Source organism: Mesoplodon mirus (genome assembly GCF_964341445.2).
Source record: "Mesoplodon mirus genome assembly, chromosome: 7".
Lineage (NCBI taxonomy): Eukaryota > Metazoa > Chordata > Mammalia > Artiodactyla > Ziphiidae > Mesoplodon > Mesoplodon mirus.
The window spans coordinates 125,559,314-125,578,990 of record NC_138983.1 but is presented as its reverse complement, the minus strand read 5'-3'; the positions used below and the strand labels follow the sequence as shown (position 1 = coordinate 125,578,990).

The 19,677-nt window shown below is 39.3% G+C and overlaps 1 protein-coding gene across 7 annotated transcripts in view; it reads left to right on the top strand.

Annotated features, from left to right (window-relative positions):
* Positions 1-19,677, top strand: part of SIK3 (SIK family kinase 3) — a 253,728-nt gene that overhangs the window by 130,055 nt on the left and 103,996 nt on the right. For all 7 annotated transcript variants that reach the window (XM_082629685.1, XM_082629686.1, XM_082629683.1 and 4 more), the window contains exons 2-3: positions 7,050-7,166; positions 10,835-10,898. In XM_082629685.1, coding sequence (XP_082485811.1) covers positions 7,050-7,166; positions 10,835-10,898 — 181 coding nt within the window. The remainder of the gene's footprint in view (positions 1-7,049; positions 7,167-10,834; positions 10,899-19,677) is intronic.

The following is a 19,677-nucleotide window of genomic DNA, read 5'->3' as shown; positions in this document are numbered from 1 at the left end:
AAATGGATGGAGTAATGGGTTCTCTCCAAATGTATGTCTTTGCCCCTTAGTACTTGATCTGAATATTTGTTGCAAACTAAAATACCAACTCCTTGATTGGTTCCAGCGCAAAGGTCAGGATCTTCCCAAGAGTATGACCAGCCTACATCCTGACCGTGGTACCTATGGTACACCTTTAATCATGGCCATTTAGTGCTTGGCAGGTTTAGCCTTATAGTCTAGCTTGTGTAGTTTGTGGTGGTTTAGGGTTGCTTTAAACCTGTTTCCTGATGACAATTCTATTTTCTAGTAAGTTTAAAAGGAAAAAGCTTTTCATCAAGGCTGATTGCAAAGACATTTAAATTCCTTTTCTAGAAGCCATCTCAACTGAGAATGAATTAATTCTTATAGAAGGAATTAAGTCCTGCAGGAAAAAAAATTTGAGTGAAGATTTTCTCAGTTTTCCCGATGGTGGTACTGAAACCATGCAACTCAGATTGGGACTTGAACCCACGGTCTTTTAATTGAGATCACACACCTGGTCTCAGGACTTAATGAAGCTCAGGTTCTTGATGTCTCGTCACAGAAAGAGTTCAGTGAGAGACAAAGTGATTGGTAAGAAGTGGATTTATTTAGTGCGAAACATTCCACAGACAGAATGTGGGCCATCTCAGAAGGTGAGAGGCCCCAAAATATGACATGATTAGTTTTTATGGGCTGGGTAATTTCATAGCCTAATGAGTGGGAGAATTATTCCAATTATTTTGAAGAAGAGGTGGAGATTTCCAGGAATTGGGCCACCAATCACTTTTTGACCTTCTATGGTTAGCCTCAGAGCTGTCATGGCTTTGGTGGGTGTGTCATTTAGCATATGCTAATGTATTACAATGAGCATATAATGAGGCTCAAGGTCCAGTGGAAGTCACATCTTCCGCCATCTTGGACTTAGTTGGTTCTAACCAATTTTTGTCATGTCCTATGGCTATGTCATTCTTTTAAAGGTTGTGTTCTGCCTCCTTCCCTCCTGTTTCAGTACCATTCTAGATACCTAGGCAAGAAGTTAATTCATTACATACAGTGATGCCTGTTGTTCTCAATGTTTGATCCAGGGACCCCAGAGTCTCCAAAACTCTTTCAGTGAGTCCCTAGGTCAAAACTGTTTTTATAAATATTCAAACATTATTTTCATTTTTCACTCTCATTCTCTCATAATTATACAGTGGAGATTTCAAAAGACCGCCTGATATTTGATGATATGATTACTCTGATGGTTGATGAAATGTGTGCATGTGTATTCTTCTGCTTTAAAATTTTCTGTTTTAATTTCTGATTGTAATTTTAATCTAATTTTTAAGTAAATATTGATAGATATTACCCATATAAACAAAACTTCGTTGAAGGTTCTCAGTAATTTTTTTTTTCTTTTTTAAATTAATTTATTTATTTTTGCTGTGTTGGGTCTTCGCTTCTGTGCGAGGGCTTTCTCTAGTTGTGGCAAGTGGGGACCACTCTTCATCGCGGTGCGCGGGCCTCTCACTGTCGCGGCCTCTCTTGTTGCGGAGCACAAGCTCCAGACGCGCAGGCTCAGTAGTTGTGGCTCACGGGCCTAGTTGCTCCGCGGCATGTGGGATCCTCCCAGACCAGGGCTCGAACCCGTGTCCCCTGCATTGGCAGGCAGATTCTCAACCACTGCGCCACCAGGGAAGCCCGGTTCTCAGTAATTTTTAAGAGAAGGAATCCCAAGACCAAAAGTTTGAGAACTGCTGAAAAACTGACTGTAAAACTTAATTCTCGGGCTTCCCTGGTGGCGCAGTGGTTGAGAGTCCGCCTGCCGATGCAGGGGACACGGGTTCATGCCCCGGTCCGGGAAGATCCCACATGACGCGGAGCGGCTGGGCCCGTGAGCCATGGCCGCTGAGCCTGCGTGTCCGGAGCCTGTGCTCCACAACGGGAGAGGCCACAACAGTGAGAGGCCCGCATACCGCAAAAAAAACAAAACAAAACACAACAACAACAAAAAAAACCTTAATTCTCTCACAGAATCCCTGTTGAGAGTAGCTGCTGGTGAGCTGCTCAAGGGCACTGCCTTAAGCCAGTCAGTTGCTCAGTAAACAGTTTTTAATGGAATTAAATTGAGTTCTTGGAATGCAACTTTTGCGACCTTATTTAAAATTCTCCCCGAGGCAGTGTTGAGCATTGAGTGCCTTGTAGCCTGCCAAGTTTCTTTGAGATGGGTGGCTGGCAATTCTCAGTATTGGGTCAAGTATTTCAGAAGTCATTTTCATGGAATACCTGCTTTAATTGGTAGCTTATTGGTATCATCTAGACCAGTGCTGTCCAATAAAATGAGGGCCACGTATACAATTTTTACTTTTTTTTTTTTTTCTTGTGGTACGCGGGCCTCTCACTGTTGTGGCCTCTCCCGTTGCAGAGCACAGGCTCTGGATGCACAGGCTCAGCGGCCATGGCTCACGGGCCTAGCCGCTCTGCGGCATGTGGGATCTTCCGGCATGTGGGATCTTCCCGGACGGGGGCACGAACCTGTGTCCCCTGCATCGGCAGGCGGACTCTCAACCACTGCGCCACCAGGGAAGCCCAATTTTTACTTTTTGAGTAGTCATATTTCAAAAAGTAAAAACAGGTGAAATTAGTTAGGTGCCCCCCCACCCCGCTTTATTGAAGTGTAATTAACAAATAGAATTGTAAGATACTTAAAGTGTTCAATGTGATGTTTTGATATGTATGCACTGTGAAAGGATTTACCCCTTGAGTTAATTAATATATCTATCACCTGACATATTTATCTTTTTTTTCTATATGGTGAGAATATTTAAGATCTACTCTCAACAAATTTCAATGATACAGCACAGTGTTATCAACTGTAGTCACCATTTTTTACGTTAGATCCTCAGACCTTATTCATTTTATAACTGAAAGTTTGTACCCATTTTCCAGTCTCTCCCTATTCTCCCCACCTCTCAGCCCCTGGCAACCACTTTTCTACTTTCTGTTTCTATGAGTTTGGCTCTTTCTTTCTTTTGTTCATTCGTTCATTTGTTCGTTCGTTCTTTCGTTTGTTCTTTCTTTTTTAGATTTTACATGTAGGTGATACTATGCGGTAATGTGATATTTGTCTTTGACTTATCTCGCTTAGCATAATGTCCTCCAAGTTCATCCACTGGTTGCAAATGACAGGATTTCCTTCTTTTTTAAGGCTCAATAATATTCAGTAGTATACGTATACTTCATTTTTTTATCCATTCATCTGTGATGGACACTTAGGTCATTTCCATACCTTGGCTATTGAATGAACATCAGAGTACAGATAATCTTTTTGAGATAATGATTTCATTTCCTTTAGTTTCCCACCCAGAAGTGAGATTGCTGGATCATATGGTAGTTTTATTTTTTAATTTCTTGAGGAAACTCCATACTGTTTTCATAGTGGCTGTACCAGTTTACATTCCCACCACCAGTGTAAAAGGGTTCCCCTTTCTCCATTTCCTTGCCAGCATTTATCTTTTGTGTTTTTGTTTTTGCGGTATGCGGGCCTCTCACTGTTGTGGCCTCTCCTGTTGCGGAGCACAGGCTCCGGACGCGCAGGCTCAGCGGCCATGGCCCACAGGCCTAGCCGCTCCACCTCATGTGGGATCTTCCCAGACCGGGGTACGAACCCATGTCGCCTGCATCGGCAGGCAGACTCTCAACCACTGCGCCACCAGGGAAGCCCTCTTTTGTGTTTTTGATAGTAGACATCCTAACAGGCAGGAGGTGGTATCTCATTGTGGTTTTGATTTGCATTTCCCTGGTGACTAGTGATGTTGAGTACCATTTCATGTACCTGTTGGCCATTTGTATGTCCTCCTTGGAAAAATGTCTGTTTAGGTCCTTTGCCCATTTTTGAATTGGTTTTTTTTTTAAACTGAGTTGTATGAATTCCTTCTATATTTTGGATACTAACCCCTTATCAGATAAGTGATTTGTAAATACTTTTCCCATTCCATAGGGTTGCCTTTTCATTGAAATTAGTTTTAATAATATATTTTATTTACCTAGTATATCCAGAATGTTATTTCTACATGTAATCAATGTACAAATTATCAGTGAGATAGTTTATATTCCCTTTTTAATATTAAGTCTTTGAAATCTGGTGTATATTTTAAGTGCACATTTCAAGTGCTCAGTAATCACGTGTGGCTGGTGCCTACTATATTAGACAGCACACTGTGTGTGATCTGACACAGTGATGAGGAGTAGAAATGCTAGTGGTCACGGGTCATATGGTTCAAGACTTACTAGGAGGTCAAGCAGTTGATAGGACTTGTTAATGATTCTGCTGTTGTTTCTTATAAAATTCTCTTCCTTCTTTTCTGCCCATCTCAATTCTGTCTCTTCTCAAGTTCTCTCTTCTTTGTGAAGTCTTTCCCTATGTCTACTTATTCTCCCCCCAAGTGAAGGTCATACTTCATCCTCTTTTCTACTTATACTGTGTACGTAGCTTTATTGATTGTATTTCCAATGTTGTATAGTTGGCTGTTTCACATATGTTTTCCTCTACTAGATTGTGAGCTCATTGAAGTGAAGGCTGTGTCTGGTTAATCTCTGAAGCTCAAGCTACACCCACCTCATTTTATCACATTCCGTCATTAGGCAGGGCTTAACTCTGAACTGAGCGGAAATTTGTCTACCTGTGCCTTTCTCCCATTAGTCCTCATTCTACATCTGAAACAGTTCCAAACAAAGTTATTGTTATGTTGGTCATTCATACATTCGAACCGTCTACCACGTATAGTTGCATACTGTCTTTATATCCTTGGGCTAAACTTTTTAGTATTGACATTTTTGCTTCCCTGTTTTTTCTTTTTCCTTTTTTTCTCAATTAGTATAAATTTTATTTTCTTCCCCCAGTGTATAGAATCATAGAATTTTAAGAATTGAAAGGGGCTAGAATTTGCCTAGTCCTGGTCCTTCATCCAACTAGTATTCATTGATTACATACTGATTGAGTAATTGAAACTGAGATATAGAGATATTCGGGGGCAACCCAATATTTTGAGAATTTCACTGAGAATAATGGAGAAGTTAAGATTTAGTAATTTTAAAAAGTCTTTCGTGGGCCTCCCTGGTGGCGCAGTGGTTGAGAGTCCGCCTGCCGATGCAGGGGATACGGGTTCGTGCCCCGGTCTGGGAGGATCCCATATGCCGCGGAGCGGCTGGGCCCGTGAGCCATGGCTGCTGGGCCTGCGCATCCGGAGCCTGTGCTCCGCAACGGGAGAGGCCACAACAGTGAGAGGCCCGCATACAGCAAAAAGGAAAAAAAAAAAAAAAAAAAAAAAGTCTTTCGTCGTTCATTCTGTTTTTAAATATGTGTGCTGCTGAGTATCTTAAGAATTATGAGCAAAGTAGAAAACTGTTTTATGCTGAAGCAGTGTATATACAGCACAGAAAGATCTCCAGATTTTTGTAGGGTTGTCATTAAGAATTTGACTCCAAAGCCGAGATACCTGGGCTTCAATCTTGGCTCTACCACATACTAGCTATAAATTACTTAATCTTGGGTAATTAATCTCTTTGTGTCTCAGTTTCCATATTTGTAAACTAAGGTTGATAATGATATGGAGTGTTGTAAGGTTTAAATGAGTTAGTACTTGCAAAGCGCTAAGGATTATGCCTGGCATACAGTTAGTGTTCAGTATACAGTGACTGCTGCTGATGCCACCGCCACCATTGCCACCGCTACTACTACCGTTACTGAGTTACAGAAGCACCTGGTGAGGTGTGGGATGCACCTGTGGAATTTCTGGTCCGCCCTTACTAAGTCATCACTTACTCATGATATAAGCTTCTTGTCTTAATAAGAGGCCCTACATACAATTCTCTGCACCCAGCATGATTTGCCTAAAATGTAACCACATCTGCAGAGTAATGAAGTATTTTGTCCTGGGGTTTTACTGTAGCAGCAACTTAAGAAATGGCAGAAGACCCATTAGCTTTAGGAGTCTGTTCCTTTGTGACCAACTTGCTAGGAATCCATTTCCTGTCTTCCTCCCTCCCTCCCTCCCTTCCTTCCTTCCTTTCTTTCTTTCTTCATTGAGTCTTTGTTGCTGTGTGCAGGCTTTCTCTAGTTGCGGCGAGCGGGGGCTACTCTTCCTTGTGGTGCGTTGGCTTCTCATTGCGGTGACTTCTCTTGTTTCAGAGCACGGGCTCTAGGCGTGCGGGCTTCAGTAGTTGTGGCACGTGGGCTCAGTAGTTGTGGCTTGCAGGCTCTAGAGCGCAGGCTCAGTAGTTGTGGCGCACGGGCTTAGTTGCTATGTGGCATGTGGGATCTTCCCGGACCAGGGCTCAAACCTGTGTCCCCTGCATTGGCAGGCGGATTCTTAACCACTGTGCCACCAGGGAAGTCCATTTTCTGTCCTTTTTTTTTTTTGCGGTATGCGGGCTTCTCACCGTTGTGACCTCTCCCGTTGCAGAGCACAGGCTCCAGACGCGCAGGCTCAGCAGCCATGGCTCACGGGCCCAGCCGCTCTGTGGCACGTGGGATCTTCCCGGACCGGGGCACGAACCCGTGCCCCCTGCATCGGCAGGTGGACTCTCAACCACTGTGCCAACAGGGAAGCCCTCTGTCTTTTTAAAAAGAGTAAATTTATTTTCTTCATTGGCATTCTGTAAACAAAATACTGGCAGTTTGTATTTTGTGAAATACGTTTTAAGGTGGATTTAATTTTCCTTAGTAAACTCCTTTTAATAATGCATCAGAGGGCTTCCCTGGTGGCTCAGTGGTTAAGAATCTGCCTGCCAATGCAGGGGACATGGGTTTGAGCCCTGGTCCAGGAAGATCCCATATGCCGCAGAGCAGCTAAGCCTGTGTGCCACAACTACTGAGCCCGCGTGCCTAGAGTCCATGCTCTGCAACAAGAGAAGCCACCGCAGCGAAGAGTAGGCCCCGCTCGCCACAGCTAGATAAAGCCCGTGTGCAGCAAGGAAGATGCAACACAGCCAAAAATAAATAAATAAATTTATTTTAAAAAATAAATAATGCATCAGAGTAAATTTTCTTTCTCTGTTGTCAGGTTGCTATCAAGATCATAGATAAGACCCAGCTGGATGAAGAAAACTTGAAGAAGATTTTCCGAGAAGTTCAAATTATGAAGATGCTTTGCCACCCCCATATTATCAGGCTTTACCAGGTAGGATCACTAGTGGTATAGCGTATGGCAACAAAGAACCCAGAATGGTCACTTGTGTCTGTGGTTACTTTTGAAGGGAAGGTGGGTGGATGAACATCTGCAACTTTTTTTTGCTTCTATGTTCGTATATTCATCCTACTATTTATCCTACCCTATTATCCCCCAACTCAGTACTTCTGTTTCCCTTGGGTATTTACTAGTAAGGTGTAACTTACCTAAATAGGCCTTTATAATTTGTTCTTTAAAACTTGGATGCCATTCTTAGAGTTACACGAAAAGATTATTTACAAGATGATGAGAACTTACTTATTTAGGTCAGAATCTTAAACAGAATGGGAAACCCAAAAGGAACAGAATTTTGAGGGGTGAAAATAATATTCATTTTTATAATATTATTTAAATACTAATTTCTGTGATCATGTTATGAATTATGATGGCAAAGGATATTTTTTTTTTTTTTTTTTTTTTTTTTTTTGCTGTACGCGGGCCTCTCACTGCTGTGGCCTCTCCCGTTGCGGAGCACAGGCTCCGGACACACAGGCTCCGCGGCCATGGCTCGCGGGCCCAGCCGCTCCGCGGCACGTGGGATCTTCCGGGATCGGGGCACGAACCCGTGTCCCCTGCATCGGCAGGCGGACTCTCAACCACTGCGCCACCAGGGAAGCCCGGCAAAGGATATTTTAAGTATGGCTTCTTGTATGAGTCACAGCCTACCTCCTTTCTATTCTAACAGGGTACTAGACTTAGTTTTCTAAGATAGCATTTGATTACTTTGATAACCAAGAGATTGATTCTGTGTAATGGAAGAGATTTCTGTTCTAGTTTTCTTATCTTCCCAAGAAGCATGCATATTTCATGCCGTCATCAAAAGTGATTCCCTAGCCTTACTGCAAAAGCAGTAAATCTAATGGGTGGAATTTTAAGCCAGATAGGAGAGGAGGACCTTGCCTTAGCAGGCTGGTAGAGGAGGTATTTTGGGAAAGGTGGAGCTTTGAGGTGCTTCTCAAATTGCAGCGTGTTGGCAGCCATGAGCTCTGCCTGTACATAGGGCCAGCCCTGCTCACTGCTTTCTACCAGATCAGCCATCACCTGGTTCTGCAGGATGTGGCCACCCCCTCAATTCATTTGCTGCTGTTAGTCTGCAGTAAATGGTTACTGGCCCAGATCCGGGATCATGTGTAAGAGTATGAAGAGTACATTGCCCAGGGCCCAAAGGGGAAGCTTTCATAGTCTGTTACTTTCATGGGAAAGAAAGCATGTCTTGATATTAGTGTATACGGTTAAGGCTACAGTGTTAGGGCTCGTCTCTGGCATCAGCTGCTCACATAATGAAATGAATTAGATCAGCAGGAGCAGGCTTGTTGAAATCCATCACACTAAATTATGTTGAACCACACCTCCACTGTACCCCAGAAGGAAACCCATGAAAGGTTCCTGGGGTTGCCTGAAGACCTGTATCTGCAAACTCAGAGGTGTGTAACCTCTGCTTCCTTCCTATCCTATCCTGACAGATTGAGTAAACTTCTTGACCTCACTTTTTTTTTTTTTTTCTTGTGGTACGCTGGGCTCTCACCACTGTGGCCTCTCCCGTCGCGGAGCACAGGCTCTGGACGCGCAGGCTCAGCGGCCATGGCTCACGGGCCCAGCCGCTCCGCGGCACGTGGGATCCTCCCAGACCAGGGCACGACCCACGTCCCCTGCATCGGCAGGCGGACTCTCAACCACTGCGCCGCCACCAGGGAAGCCCTTGACCTCACTTTTTAAAGTAAATCATCTTTAAATAGTTGTAGAGCTTATTAGGCTGATCTTTCTCAAGAGGTTAACTTATAGGTACTAACCTTATAACTGAAATCTGCAAATTTACCTTTCTTACCCAAGATTTCATTAGCCTATAAGGTTTATATACTTTCAGCCCTGGATTTGAACATTGCCCTTTTTTAAGCTTTAATTTTGGTCTCTGGCAGCTAATATTGTTAATGGGAGATTCTGAACTGCCAAGGTGAAGAATGGCTGTTGAATTGTCAAGGCAGTTTTCAGGTCATTTGTTAAGCTTTAGTCTCTTCGGGTTTATAGAGTGAGCCAAATATAGATAACTATATAGGAAAGTTTTTGAACTCCTGAAAAGTTCTTTTTAAAAAAATCTGAAATTAAAAACAACACTGTAAATCAACTATACTTCAATAAAATTTTAAAAATTTACAGTCAATAAAAGGCCTGGTACATTATGGCATTTCTTTTCTTTTCTTTTTTTTCCTAAACAACTGCATATATTTAGGGTACTTACTTTTTGTTATATAAGTCAACATATAAAGAACTTGGAAGCAATACATGTAACAGTGGGCTAGTATCACCAGTCTATAGAGAGTTTTTAAATTAAAGTGAAAAAAATGACAGTTATTAGATTGAAAAATTAAAAGAATGTGCATACATACAATGGAGTACTATGAAACTATTGAAAAGAAGAAATAGATCTATTATTATAAGGTAATGTATGATACGGTTATGGTATTAACGTATAGAGATGTCAAAAATAAAGTGGCTAGGGAATGATTTGATAAAATAATTAACCTTGAAGCATAGGGAAAGTGTAAAACTGTATTGCCTACTATGATAACCACTAGCCGCATGTGGTTATTGTGTATTAACATGTGGCTAGAGTGAATGAGGAGCTGGATTTTTACTTTCATTTAATATTAATGTAAATATAAAAATTGGAGCTGTTTACAATTTAAAAAATTTGAAATAATATTAATGATAATAAAATATATTATTAGAATTAACTTCACCGTTTTCTTTTTACTTTTTTAATGTGGCTACTAGAAAAGTTAAAATTATATATGAGACTCACAATGTTTCTATTGGACAGCACTGCTCTAAAATGTTATAGAATAAGCTATTAACAGTGTTTCCACTGAGGAATAAAATGGAGGGGGTCGGAAAGAGGAAAACCTTTGGTCTTTTGTTTATATACTGGGTATTTTAAATGTTTATAATGAACATATATACTCATATATTACTTTAATAAATATTTAATGAAAAAGGTAAAAAGGAAGAAAGAACTGACAACACACTACAACTAATTTTTTAAACAGTGGCAAAATAGAGACTAAGATAAAAATACAAGCAAGTCATTTATATTATTGAAGTGTTGAATATTTATGTTATTGTTCCCAGTTTTGAATAAAAGGATGGTGGACAGGAAAGTTGTCATTTCCATTTTAAAAAAGCACAGCCATATGTGATATTTGTGCAGTTCTTAAGTGATTCCTGTTATTCTCCCTAAGTTTTGTTTTGGTTGGGTTTTGCGGGGGACATTTTTGAGCTTCAAGTGGTCACTGTCGAATGTGAACTTTTTGGTTCTTGGCAGCTTCTTTGCTTCTCAGTTTTGTGGAGCTTAAAAGATTGCAGAGGCCTCCTGGGATGACAAAAGGATGCTCTCAAGTAGTAACTATTTCCTACTTTTAAGAACTTGGAGGAATACCTGTTTTCCCCCTTTCTTCTTAATAACATTTATGTCTGTCACCCTCCCAATCCCCTAATGTTTTAAGTCTCCTTTAGGCAGTAATGGTTATTAATACTTCAAATGACAAAAGAAGATTCATTAGTTTTTCTTCCTGTGATATCAGCCTGTCATTTGTATCACTGTCACTTTCCTGCCTTTGCACCAGGTTATGGAGACAGAACGGATGATTTATCTGGTGACAGAATATGCTAGTGGAGGGGAAATATTTGGTAAGTACATTTATTGCATTCTTTAAACAGCTATTGAGCACACCATGGCAAACTTAAAATAGCTGTTCGATGCCTTTGTCACTTGAGCAGCTGTCACTTGATGCTTTCCTTCAGTGCTGTCATTTTCTATCAACAAAGTAATTTTAACTATTTTTGATTCATCTCTTTAAGTCTTCACCATCTTTGTTTCCTTAGCAAAGGTGTTTTGTTTATTTCAGTAAGCTGTTGATGGTTGAGATTAAAGATCTTCACAAACAAACATTTCTCTGAACTTTTGAGGGTCTTTCCTATTGCCAGATTCTAATTGGGGTGACCAAGTGTGACAGAATGCTTACAAGTGTGGTGGGCCTCTGTTGTGTGTGAAATAGCCACTCGGAGCAAACAGTCTCACCCTAATGCATTCTTTAACATTTATTTAAATATAACATGTAACTCTATTCCTTACCAGGTGTTCACAGTTCCCTTAATGATTCTTGTAATTTAGGACGTTTTGTCTTCAGTAGCTATTCTTTTTTTCCTCTAACACTTAGGTTAGCACAACATCAGAATTAAGCAGGAGGATTTGTTACCAGGAAATATGACTTTTTGAGGTGGTAAAAACTGGTCCCCACCAGTTTTTTGTTTTTTTTTTTTTTGGTAACAATGATAAATGGAGCCAAATAGAGATAATGACTAAACTTTCAAATCTAGATTGACATGTCTTTTTATTTTTAAATTTTATTTCTTTTTTGGCATGTGAATATAGAGAAAGGTTTCTTCTTATATATTTCAGGTTTATTTAGTTTCTTTAGTTTTTTATATTTTGTTTTAGTTTAAATCTGGATGGTAAGAATTTTTTTAATTTTCAAAATATTGGCACTTAGTTATTTAAAATATATTAAAAAGCATGCTATCACTTTTAAAGTGGAATCTTCTTATTAGTGACTGTGAGATGTGACTATGAATATTTTGGTATGTTAAACTTTCCCCATAAATCTGACAATTTTGTATCTAAGAATCTTCAAAATAAATGCAAGTCTCTTTTAAAGGAGGTATCACTTCTTAATAACACTTTTGCTTGGCTTTGTATCTGTGCTTATGCATAATGGTAATCTTGGGAGCAAAGAGACCTTGTCATCTTAATGTTCATAATAATCAAAGAACCAAACACAGTGCACATCATACCTACTTTGCTCTTTAGGAAAACAGATTTCGAAAGTACAGAAAAGATAAAAGATAGATTCTTTGTGGGAATGTAGCTCAAGGCATGAGGAAACAGAGTAGTACTTCTCATGGTAGTATTATAAAAGATCTGGAGGAGGAAGAAATTGATATATCGCCTAAAGAAATCCTTGTGCCTGCACAGGGATATAACTGTCTCATGAGGTCTCGTTTTTTAAAGTATCTGTATCGGAGATGAAGGGACAGGCTGAATCAAGAACATGAGCTTTGGAGACAGTTTTGAATCAGATCGTTGCCGCTATTTGCTTTTTTACTGGAATTTTGGGACTCAGTTTCATGGTCTATAAAAGTCAGATCTGTAATATATGCCTTACAGTTGTGAAGATAAAATGAGATAGCACATATACAGCCCCAGCACTTTGCTTCCTTCACCTCCATGTTAAATGACAAATGGGTGATCAACTTCTGGCAGGATAGCATGAGGAGCTCTGCTGCCCTGCTCCCCAGTGAAACTGGTGAAAGTGATTTTAAAAACCCCTAAAATCCAGCCATTTAAAGTCTCTGGAAATGGTTCTAAGGGTGAACAGCAACTGAAGAAACATTTATTCAAGAATATCTATGAAAATTTAGTAAGAAATAAGAGTGTCTGTGGTTTTTAAGCCAGTACTGCTTCCTTCTTCCCCCTAGCCAGCTCAGCAAGGTGGAGATTACACTCAAGATTACTGTAGCCAAGAACACAGGCCTGCCCTCTGGTCCCCTCCTTTCACCTAGACTAATGGCTTTCTTCCCGGAGGAACTGGACATCAGCATTTCTTATCCTGCCCCAGCTACCTACTGCTGTTGCTAAGTCCTGGGTGAGAGCAGTTGAATAGTGGGGACTCCTTCTTCCACCCAGCCCTGACTTGTGGAGTTTGGGTGTGGCGTGCTGAGAATACTGGGACCCAGATCACTCTTGCCTTGGGTTATAAGTTGGTGGGTCATCCCAAGAGAGTCAAGCTGGGAGAATTGAGATTGTGTCCCCTTTCTCTGCACTGAGCTCAGCTCCTAGAGAGGGAGTGTTACTCAAGGAAAACTTTTCCATTGTCCCCACACCTAGCTTCAGAGTCCTGGCTCAGAGATTTGCCCAGAAGGAGAAACAGACCATAACACATATAGCTCCTAATTTCTTTCCAAGGGAACTGACTTCATTTGCAATGGAGAATGAAGAAGTTCAAGCCTGAAGGCACACACAAGAACTGTGGAGGTTGTGGTTACAGGCATTTCAGAGGAGATTCGAGCAGGCTAAAGTATAGGCCAGCTAGTTTGCAGGTAAGAACCAGGGAGTAAAACATCTCAAGAGCCTTCCTAAGGTCAGAAGAAAAATCAAACACTGATCTCAGAAACTGTTCCTTCAAAGGAACCAGAATTTGATTGGATTGTTTATAGACCAGTTTATGCCCCAGGGCATTGTTGAAAATAATAGAATAACCAGGGACTTCCCTGGTGGTCCCGTGGTTAAGAAGCCACCTTCCAATGCAGGGGATGCAGGTTTGATCCCTGGTTGGGGAACTAAGCTCCCACATACCGTGGGGCAGCTAAGCCTGTGTACTCTAGAGCCCGCGGCCACAACTAGAGAGAAGCCCCGTTCCTCAACTAAGACCCAATGCAGCCAAATAAATTAAAAAAAAAAAAAAAAAAAAAAAAAGATAGAGTAACCAGCCACAGTTTTTGGATTTTAACCACTGGGCTTGGTTAAGAAAAGACAGGAAGAGAGAGCCCTGCCCAAACCATGGTGATCCAGTGATCTGAGGGTAATGGTGGATATACCAAGGCTCTGCCTCCCCTGAGGAACAGCATTAGAAGCTGATCACTGTGTATGGGGGAATAAACTTCACTAAAACAATCCAGCCAGTCACTGAACAAATAAACAAGCAAATAACAAGAACATGCTCCAGAAGGGTAGAGGTGTACCAGTACCTAGACGTGGTACAACATGTTATCTAAAATACCTGGTTTCCAACAACAGCAAACTATGAAACATATAAAGAAACAGGAAAGTATGACCCATATACTGAAAAAAAAGCAGGCCACAGAAACTGCCTGTCAGAGAGGCCACATTTATCAAAAAAAAGACTTTAAAGTAGCCATTATGGACATGTTCACAGACATAAAGGAACTCACAATTGAAGTCGTAAAAGAAAATATGATTATAGGGTCACATCAAATAGAGACTATCAATAAAGAGATGGAAATTTTTTTTTTTTTTTTTTTTTTTGGCGGTACGTGGGCCTCTCACTGTTGTGGCCTCTCCCGCTGCGGAGCACAGGCTCTGGACGCGCAGGCTCAGCGGCCATGGCTCACAGGCCCAGCCGCTCTGTGGCACGTGGGATCTTCCCAGACCGGGGCACGAACCCACGTCCCCCTGCATCGGCAGGCGGACTCTCAACCACTGCGCCATCAGGGAAGCCCAAGTGATGGAAATTTTAAAAAAAGGAATCAAAAGAAATTATGGAATTGAAAAGTAAAATAACTAAAATTTAAAAATTCATCAGAGAGGCTTAACTGATTTGAACTGCAGAACAAGAAGTGAATTTGTAGATAGGCATTTTATGCAAGTTGAAGAACAGAGAGAAAAACAAATTAAGAACAATGAATAGAGCTTCAGAGAAATGTGTGATACAATCAGATGCTCCAACATATTTATAATGGGCATACCAGAAGAGAGAAAGGAGCAGAAAAAATATGCAAGGAAATAATGACTGTAAACTTCACAAATTTATTGAAAAACAATAACTTACATATCCAGGAAGCTCAATAAAATCCAATCAGGATTAAACACAAAGAGATCCACAAACAGATACATCATAGTAAGAATAGTAAAAGTCAAAGAAAAAATATTGAAAGCATCAAGAGAAAAATGATGCGTCAGTTAAAGGGAGTTCTGTAGGTTTAGATAGCAGACTTTTCAGCAGAAACGGCGGAGGCCAGAAGACAATAAGATAACATTTTAAAAGCCCTGAAAGGAAAAAAAAAAAACTATTAATCAAAATTCTATACCAGTGAACGTATATTTCAAAAAACGGAGGTGAAACAGACTTTCTCAAATAATCAGAAACTGAGGGAGGCACTTCACTGGTGGCACAGTGGTTAAGAATCTGCCTGCCAATTCAGGGGACACGGGTTTGAGCCCTGGTCTGGGAAGATCCCACATGCCGCAGAGCAGCTAAGCCCGTGCGCCACAACTACTGAGCCTGTGCTCTAGAGCCTGCGAGCCACAACTACTGAGCCCATGTGCTGCAACTACTGAAGCCCGCGTGCCTAGAGCCTGTGCTGTGCAACAAGAGAAGCCACCACAATGAGAAGACCAAGCAGTGCAATGAAGAGTAGACCCCGCTCGCTGCAACTAAAGAAAAAAGCCCGCTACCAGCAATGGAAACCCAATGCAGCCGAAAAATAAAGAAAAAATATATATACTGAGCGAATTTGTTTCTGACAGATACACCTTACAAGAAATACTAAAAGAAGTTCTTCAAGGTAAAAGCAGGTGACCTCAGATGGTAATTTGAGTTCACACAATAAACAAAGGGCACCAATAAATGTCATTACGTAATTATAAAAGACATAAGAGATGCATACTTCTTTTTTCTTTTAACCTGTTTAAAAATAAATTGAATATAAAATACATGGTTACATTACATGTAATATATGTGTAATATATTTATCAATAACAGTACAAAGGATATGTGTGTGAGAAAAACTGCATTAGGCTAAGGAAGTCATTACACGTGGCACAGAAATAATTATAGCAATGTATTGTTGGATTTGTAACATTAATTGATGTAATTTTATTGCAAAAACACTAAAAAAGAGGGTAAAAGAAATGATGCTATAAAGCAGAAACCCTTCTATATAATCACTCAGAAGCTCATTTGGATAAGATAAAATATACATGCTAAACACTAGAGCAGTCACTTTAAAAAAAGCCCTCAGAAAATTATAATGTAAAAAAATCATTAAAGAAGTTGAAATGCTTCATTAAAAAATATTCACTTAATGCAGAAGAAAGCAGTAATGGCGGTATAGAAAACAAAAAAAGACATTAAATATATGGAAAACAGTAAGTAAAACAGCAGGTATAAATCCAACTATTATCAGTACTTATATTAAGTGTAAATGGGTGGGATAATTTAATGCAAAGGCAATGATTGTTAGACTGAATAAAAACACATGGTCCAGTGTGTGCTGCCTACAAGAAACATACTTTAAATTCAAAGATACAAATAGACTGAAAGTAAAAGGATGGAAAATTATATATCATGCAAACAGCAATGACAAGAAAGCTCAAATGGCTATGTTGATATCAGACAAAATAGATTTTGAAACACAAAAGCTTTATTTCTACTATTAGAGATAAAGAGGGACATTCTATAATGATAAGAAGGTAATACATTAGGAAACTATAACAGTTATAAACGTGTATCTAATAAAAAAGCATTAAAATGCATAAAACAAAAACTGACAGAAATGAAGGGAGAAATAGACAATGACAATAGTTGGAAGCTTCAATACTCTACTTGCAATAATGGATAGAAAAAGTAGACAGAAGATCAACAGGAAAAGTAAGACTTGACCAATACTGTAAACCAACTATACCTAACAGACATCTATAGAACACTCCACCTAACAATAATACTATATATATGCTTATCAGGTATACACAGGACATTCTCAAAGATAGACCATATACTAGGCCATAAAACAAACCTGCATAAAATTTAAACTTATTCAATTTTAGCAGTAATACAATATGTTTTACAACCACAGTGGAGTGAAATTAGAAATGAATAGCAGGAAAACTTTGGGGAACTCACAGATATGTAAAAATTAAACAATGTATTTTAAAGTAAGCAATGGGTCAAAGAAGAAGTCAAAGGCAAATTCAGAAAGTACTTTGAGATGGATGAAAATAAAGACACCATATCAAAACCTATGGGATGCAACTAAAGGAGTGCTTAGAGGGAAGTTTATAACTGTAGAATGCCTATAATAAGAAAGATCAGTTACCTAGTCTTCTACCTTACGACAGTGGAAGAGTAAGAGCAAACCAAACCTAAGATCAAGTTGAAGGAAGGGAATAATAATTATAGCAGAATTTAATGAAATAGAAAATAGAAAAAAATAGAGGAAACCAATGAAACCAAAAGCTAGTTCTTTGAAATGATCAACAAAATTGACAAATCTTTAGATTGGCCAAGAAAAAAAAAAAAAACTCAAACACTAGAATCAGAAGTGAAACGAGATACTACTACTGACCCTAAATTAATAACAATTATTATAAAGGAATACTTGAACAATTGTACACCAACAAATTGTTTAACCTAGATAAAATGGAAAAATTCCTAGAAAGACACAAACTACTGGAACTGACTCAAGAAGAAATAGACAATCTGAATAGACCTACATCAAGTGAAGAGATAGAAGCAGGAATCAAAAGACCACCCATAAAGAAAGTCCACGTCTGGAGGGCACCATTGCTGAACTCTACCAAATATTTAGAAAAGAATTAACAGCACGTGTTCACACACTCTTCTAAAAGTAGAAGAGGGAGTACTTGATACATACACATACATACATATATATACTTCATATATACTTGATACCAATGCCAGACAAAGACTTCACAAGGAAAAAAAGAAAACACTACAGACCAGTACCTTTTATGACTATGGATGCAAAAATATTCAACAAAATACTTACAAATGAAATCCAGCAACATATAAAAAGAGTTATACACTGTAATCAAGTGGAATTTATCCACGTGCAAGAAATGCAGGGTTGGTTCATCATATCAAAATTCATGAATGTAATACATCATATCAATAAAAGAAAATACAAGATAATATATCATCTCCCACGCACCTATGGTCAATTAATCTACGACAAAGCAGGCAAGCATGTACAATGGAGAGAAGAAGTGGGTCTGGGAAAACTGGACAGCTACATGTAAAAGGATGAAATTGGAACATTCTGTAACACCATACACAAAAATAAACTCAAAATGGAACAAAGACCTAAATATAAGGTTGGACACTATAAAACTCCTAGGGGAAAACATAGGCAGAACATTCTTTGACATGAATCACAGCAGTATCTTTTTTGATCCACCTTCTAGAGTAATGAAAATAAAAACAAAAATAAACAAATGGGACCTAGTTAAACTTAGCTTCCGCACAGCAAAGGAAACCATTAACAAACAAAAAGACAACCTACAGAATGTGAGAAAATGTTTGCAAATGAAGCAACTGACAGTGGATTAATCTCCAAAATATACAAACAGCTCATGCAGCTCTATGTCAAAAAAACAAACAACCCAATCAAAAAGTGGGCAGAAGACTTGAAAAGACGTTTCTCCAAAGAAGACTTACAGATGGCCAAAAAGCACATGAAAAGATGCTCAACGTCACTAATTATCAGAGAAATGCAAATTAAAACTGCAATGAGGTATCACTTTGCACTGGTCAGAATGGCCATCATCAAAAAGTCTACAAACAATAAATGCTGGAGGGGGTGTGGAGAAAGAGGAACCCTCCTACACTGCTGGTGGGAATGTAAATTGGTACAAATTGGTACAACCACCATGGAGAACAGTATGGAGGTTCCTTAAAAATCTAAAAATAGAACTACTATATGACTCAGCAGTCCCACTCCTGGGCATATATCCAGAGAAAACTGTAATCCGAAAGGATACATGCACCCCAGTGTTTATTGCAGCACTGTTTACAATAGCCAAGACATTGGAGCAACCTAAATGTCCATCGACAGAGGAATGGATAAAGAAGATGTGGTACATATTTCCTATGGAATATTACTCAGCCATAAAAAAAGAATGAAATAATGCTATTTGCAGCAACAAGGGTGACATAGAAATTATCATACTAAATGAAGTAACTCAGACAGAGAAAGACAAATATCATATGATTCACTCATATGTGGCATCTAATTTTAAAAAAATGATACAAATGAACTTATTTACAAAACAAAAACAGACTTAGAGATATCAAAAACAAACTTATGGTTACCAAAAGGGAAACGTGGGGGGAGGGATAAATTAGGAGCTTGGGATGAACATGCACACAATGCTACATATAAGATAGATAACTAATAAGGACCAACCGTATAGCACAGGGACCTCTACTCAATATCCTGTGATAATCTATATGAGAAAGGATCTAAAAAAGAACGAATTATATGTGTATGGATAACTGAATCACTTTGCTGTACATGTGAAACTAACACAGCATAGTAAATCAACTATATATAGTCCAATACATTTAAAATTAAAAAAGATAACATGATCATCTCAATATATGAAGAAACAGTGCTTGACAGAATCCAACACTCTTTCGTGATAAAAATATTCAACAAACTAGAAATAGAAGGGAACTTCTAATCTGATAAAGGACGTCTGAAAACTCACAACTAACATCACACTTAATGGTGAATGACTAGATGTTTTCCCCCACAGATCAGGAGGAAGACAAAGATTTCATCTCTCTCCACTTCTATTTAAACATCGTACTAGAGGTTCTAGCCACAGCAATTAGGCAAGAAAGAAATATAAAAGGCACTAGGTTGGAAA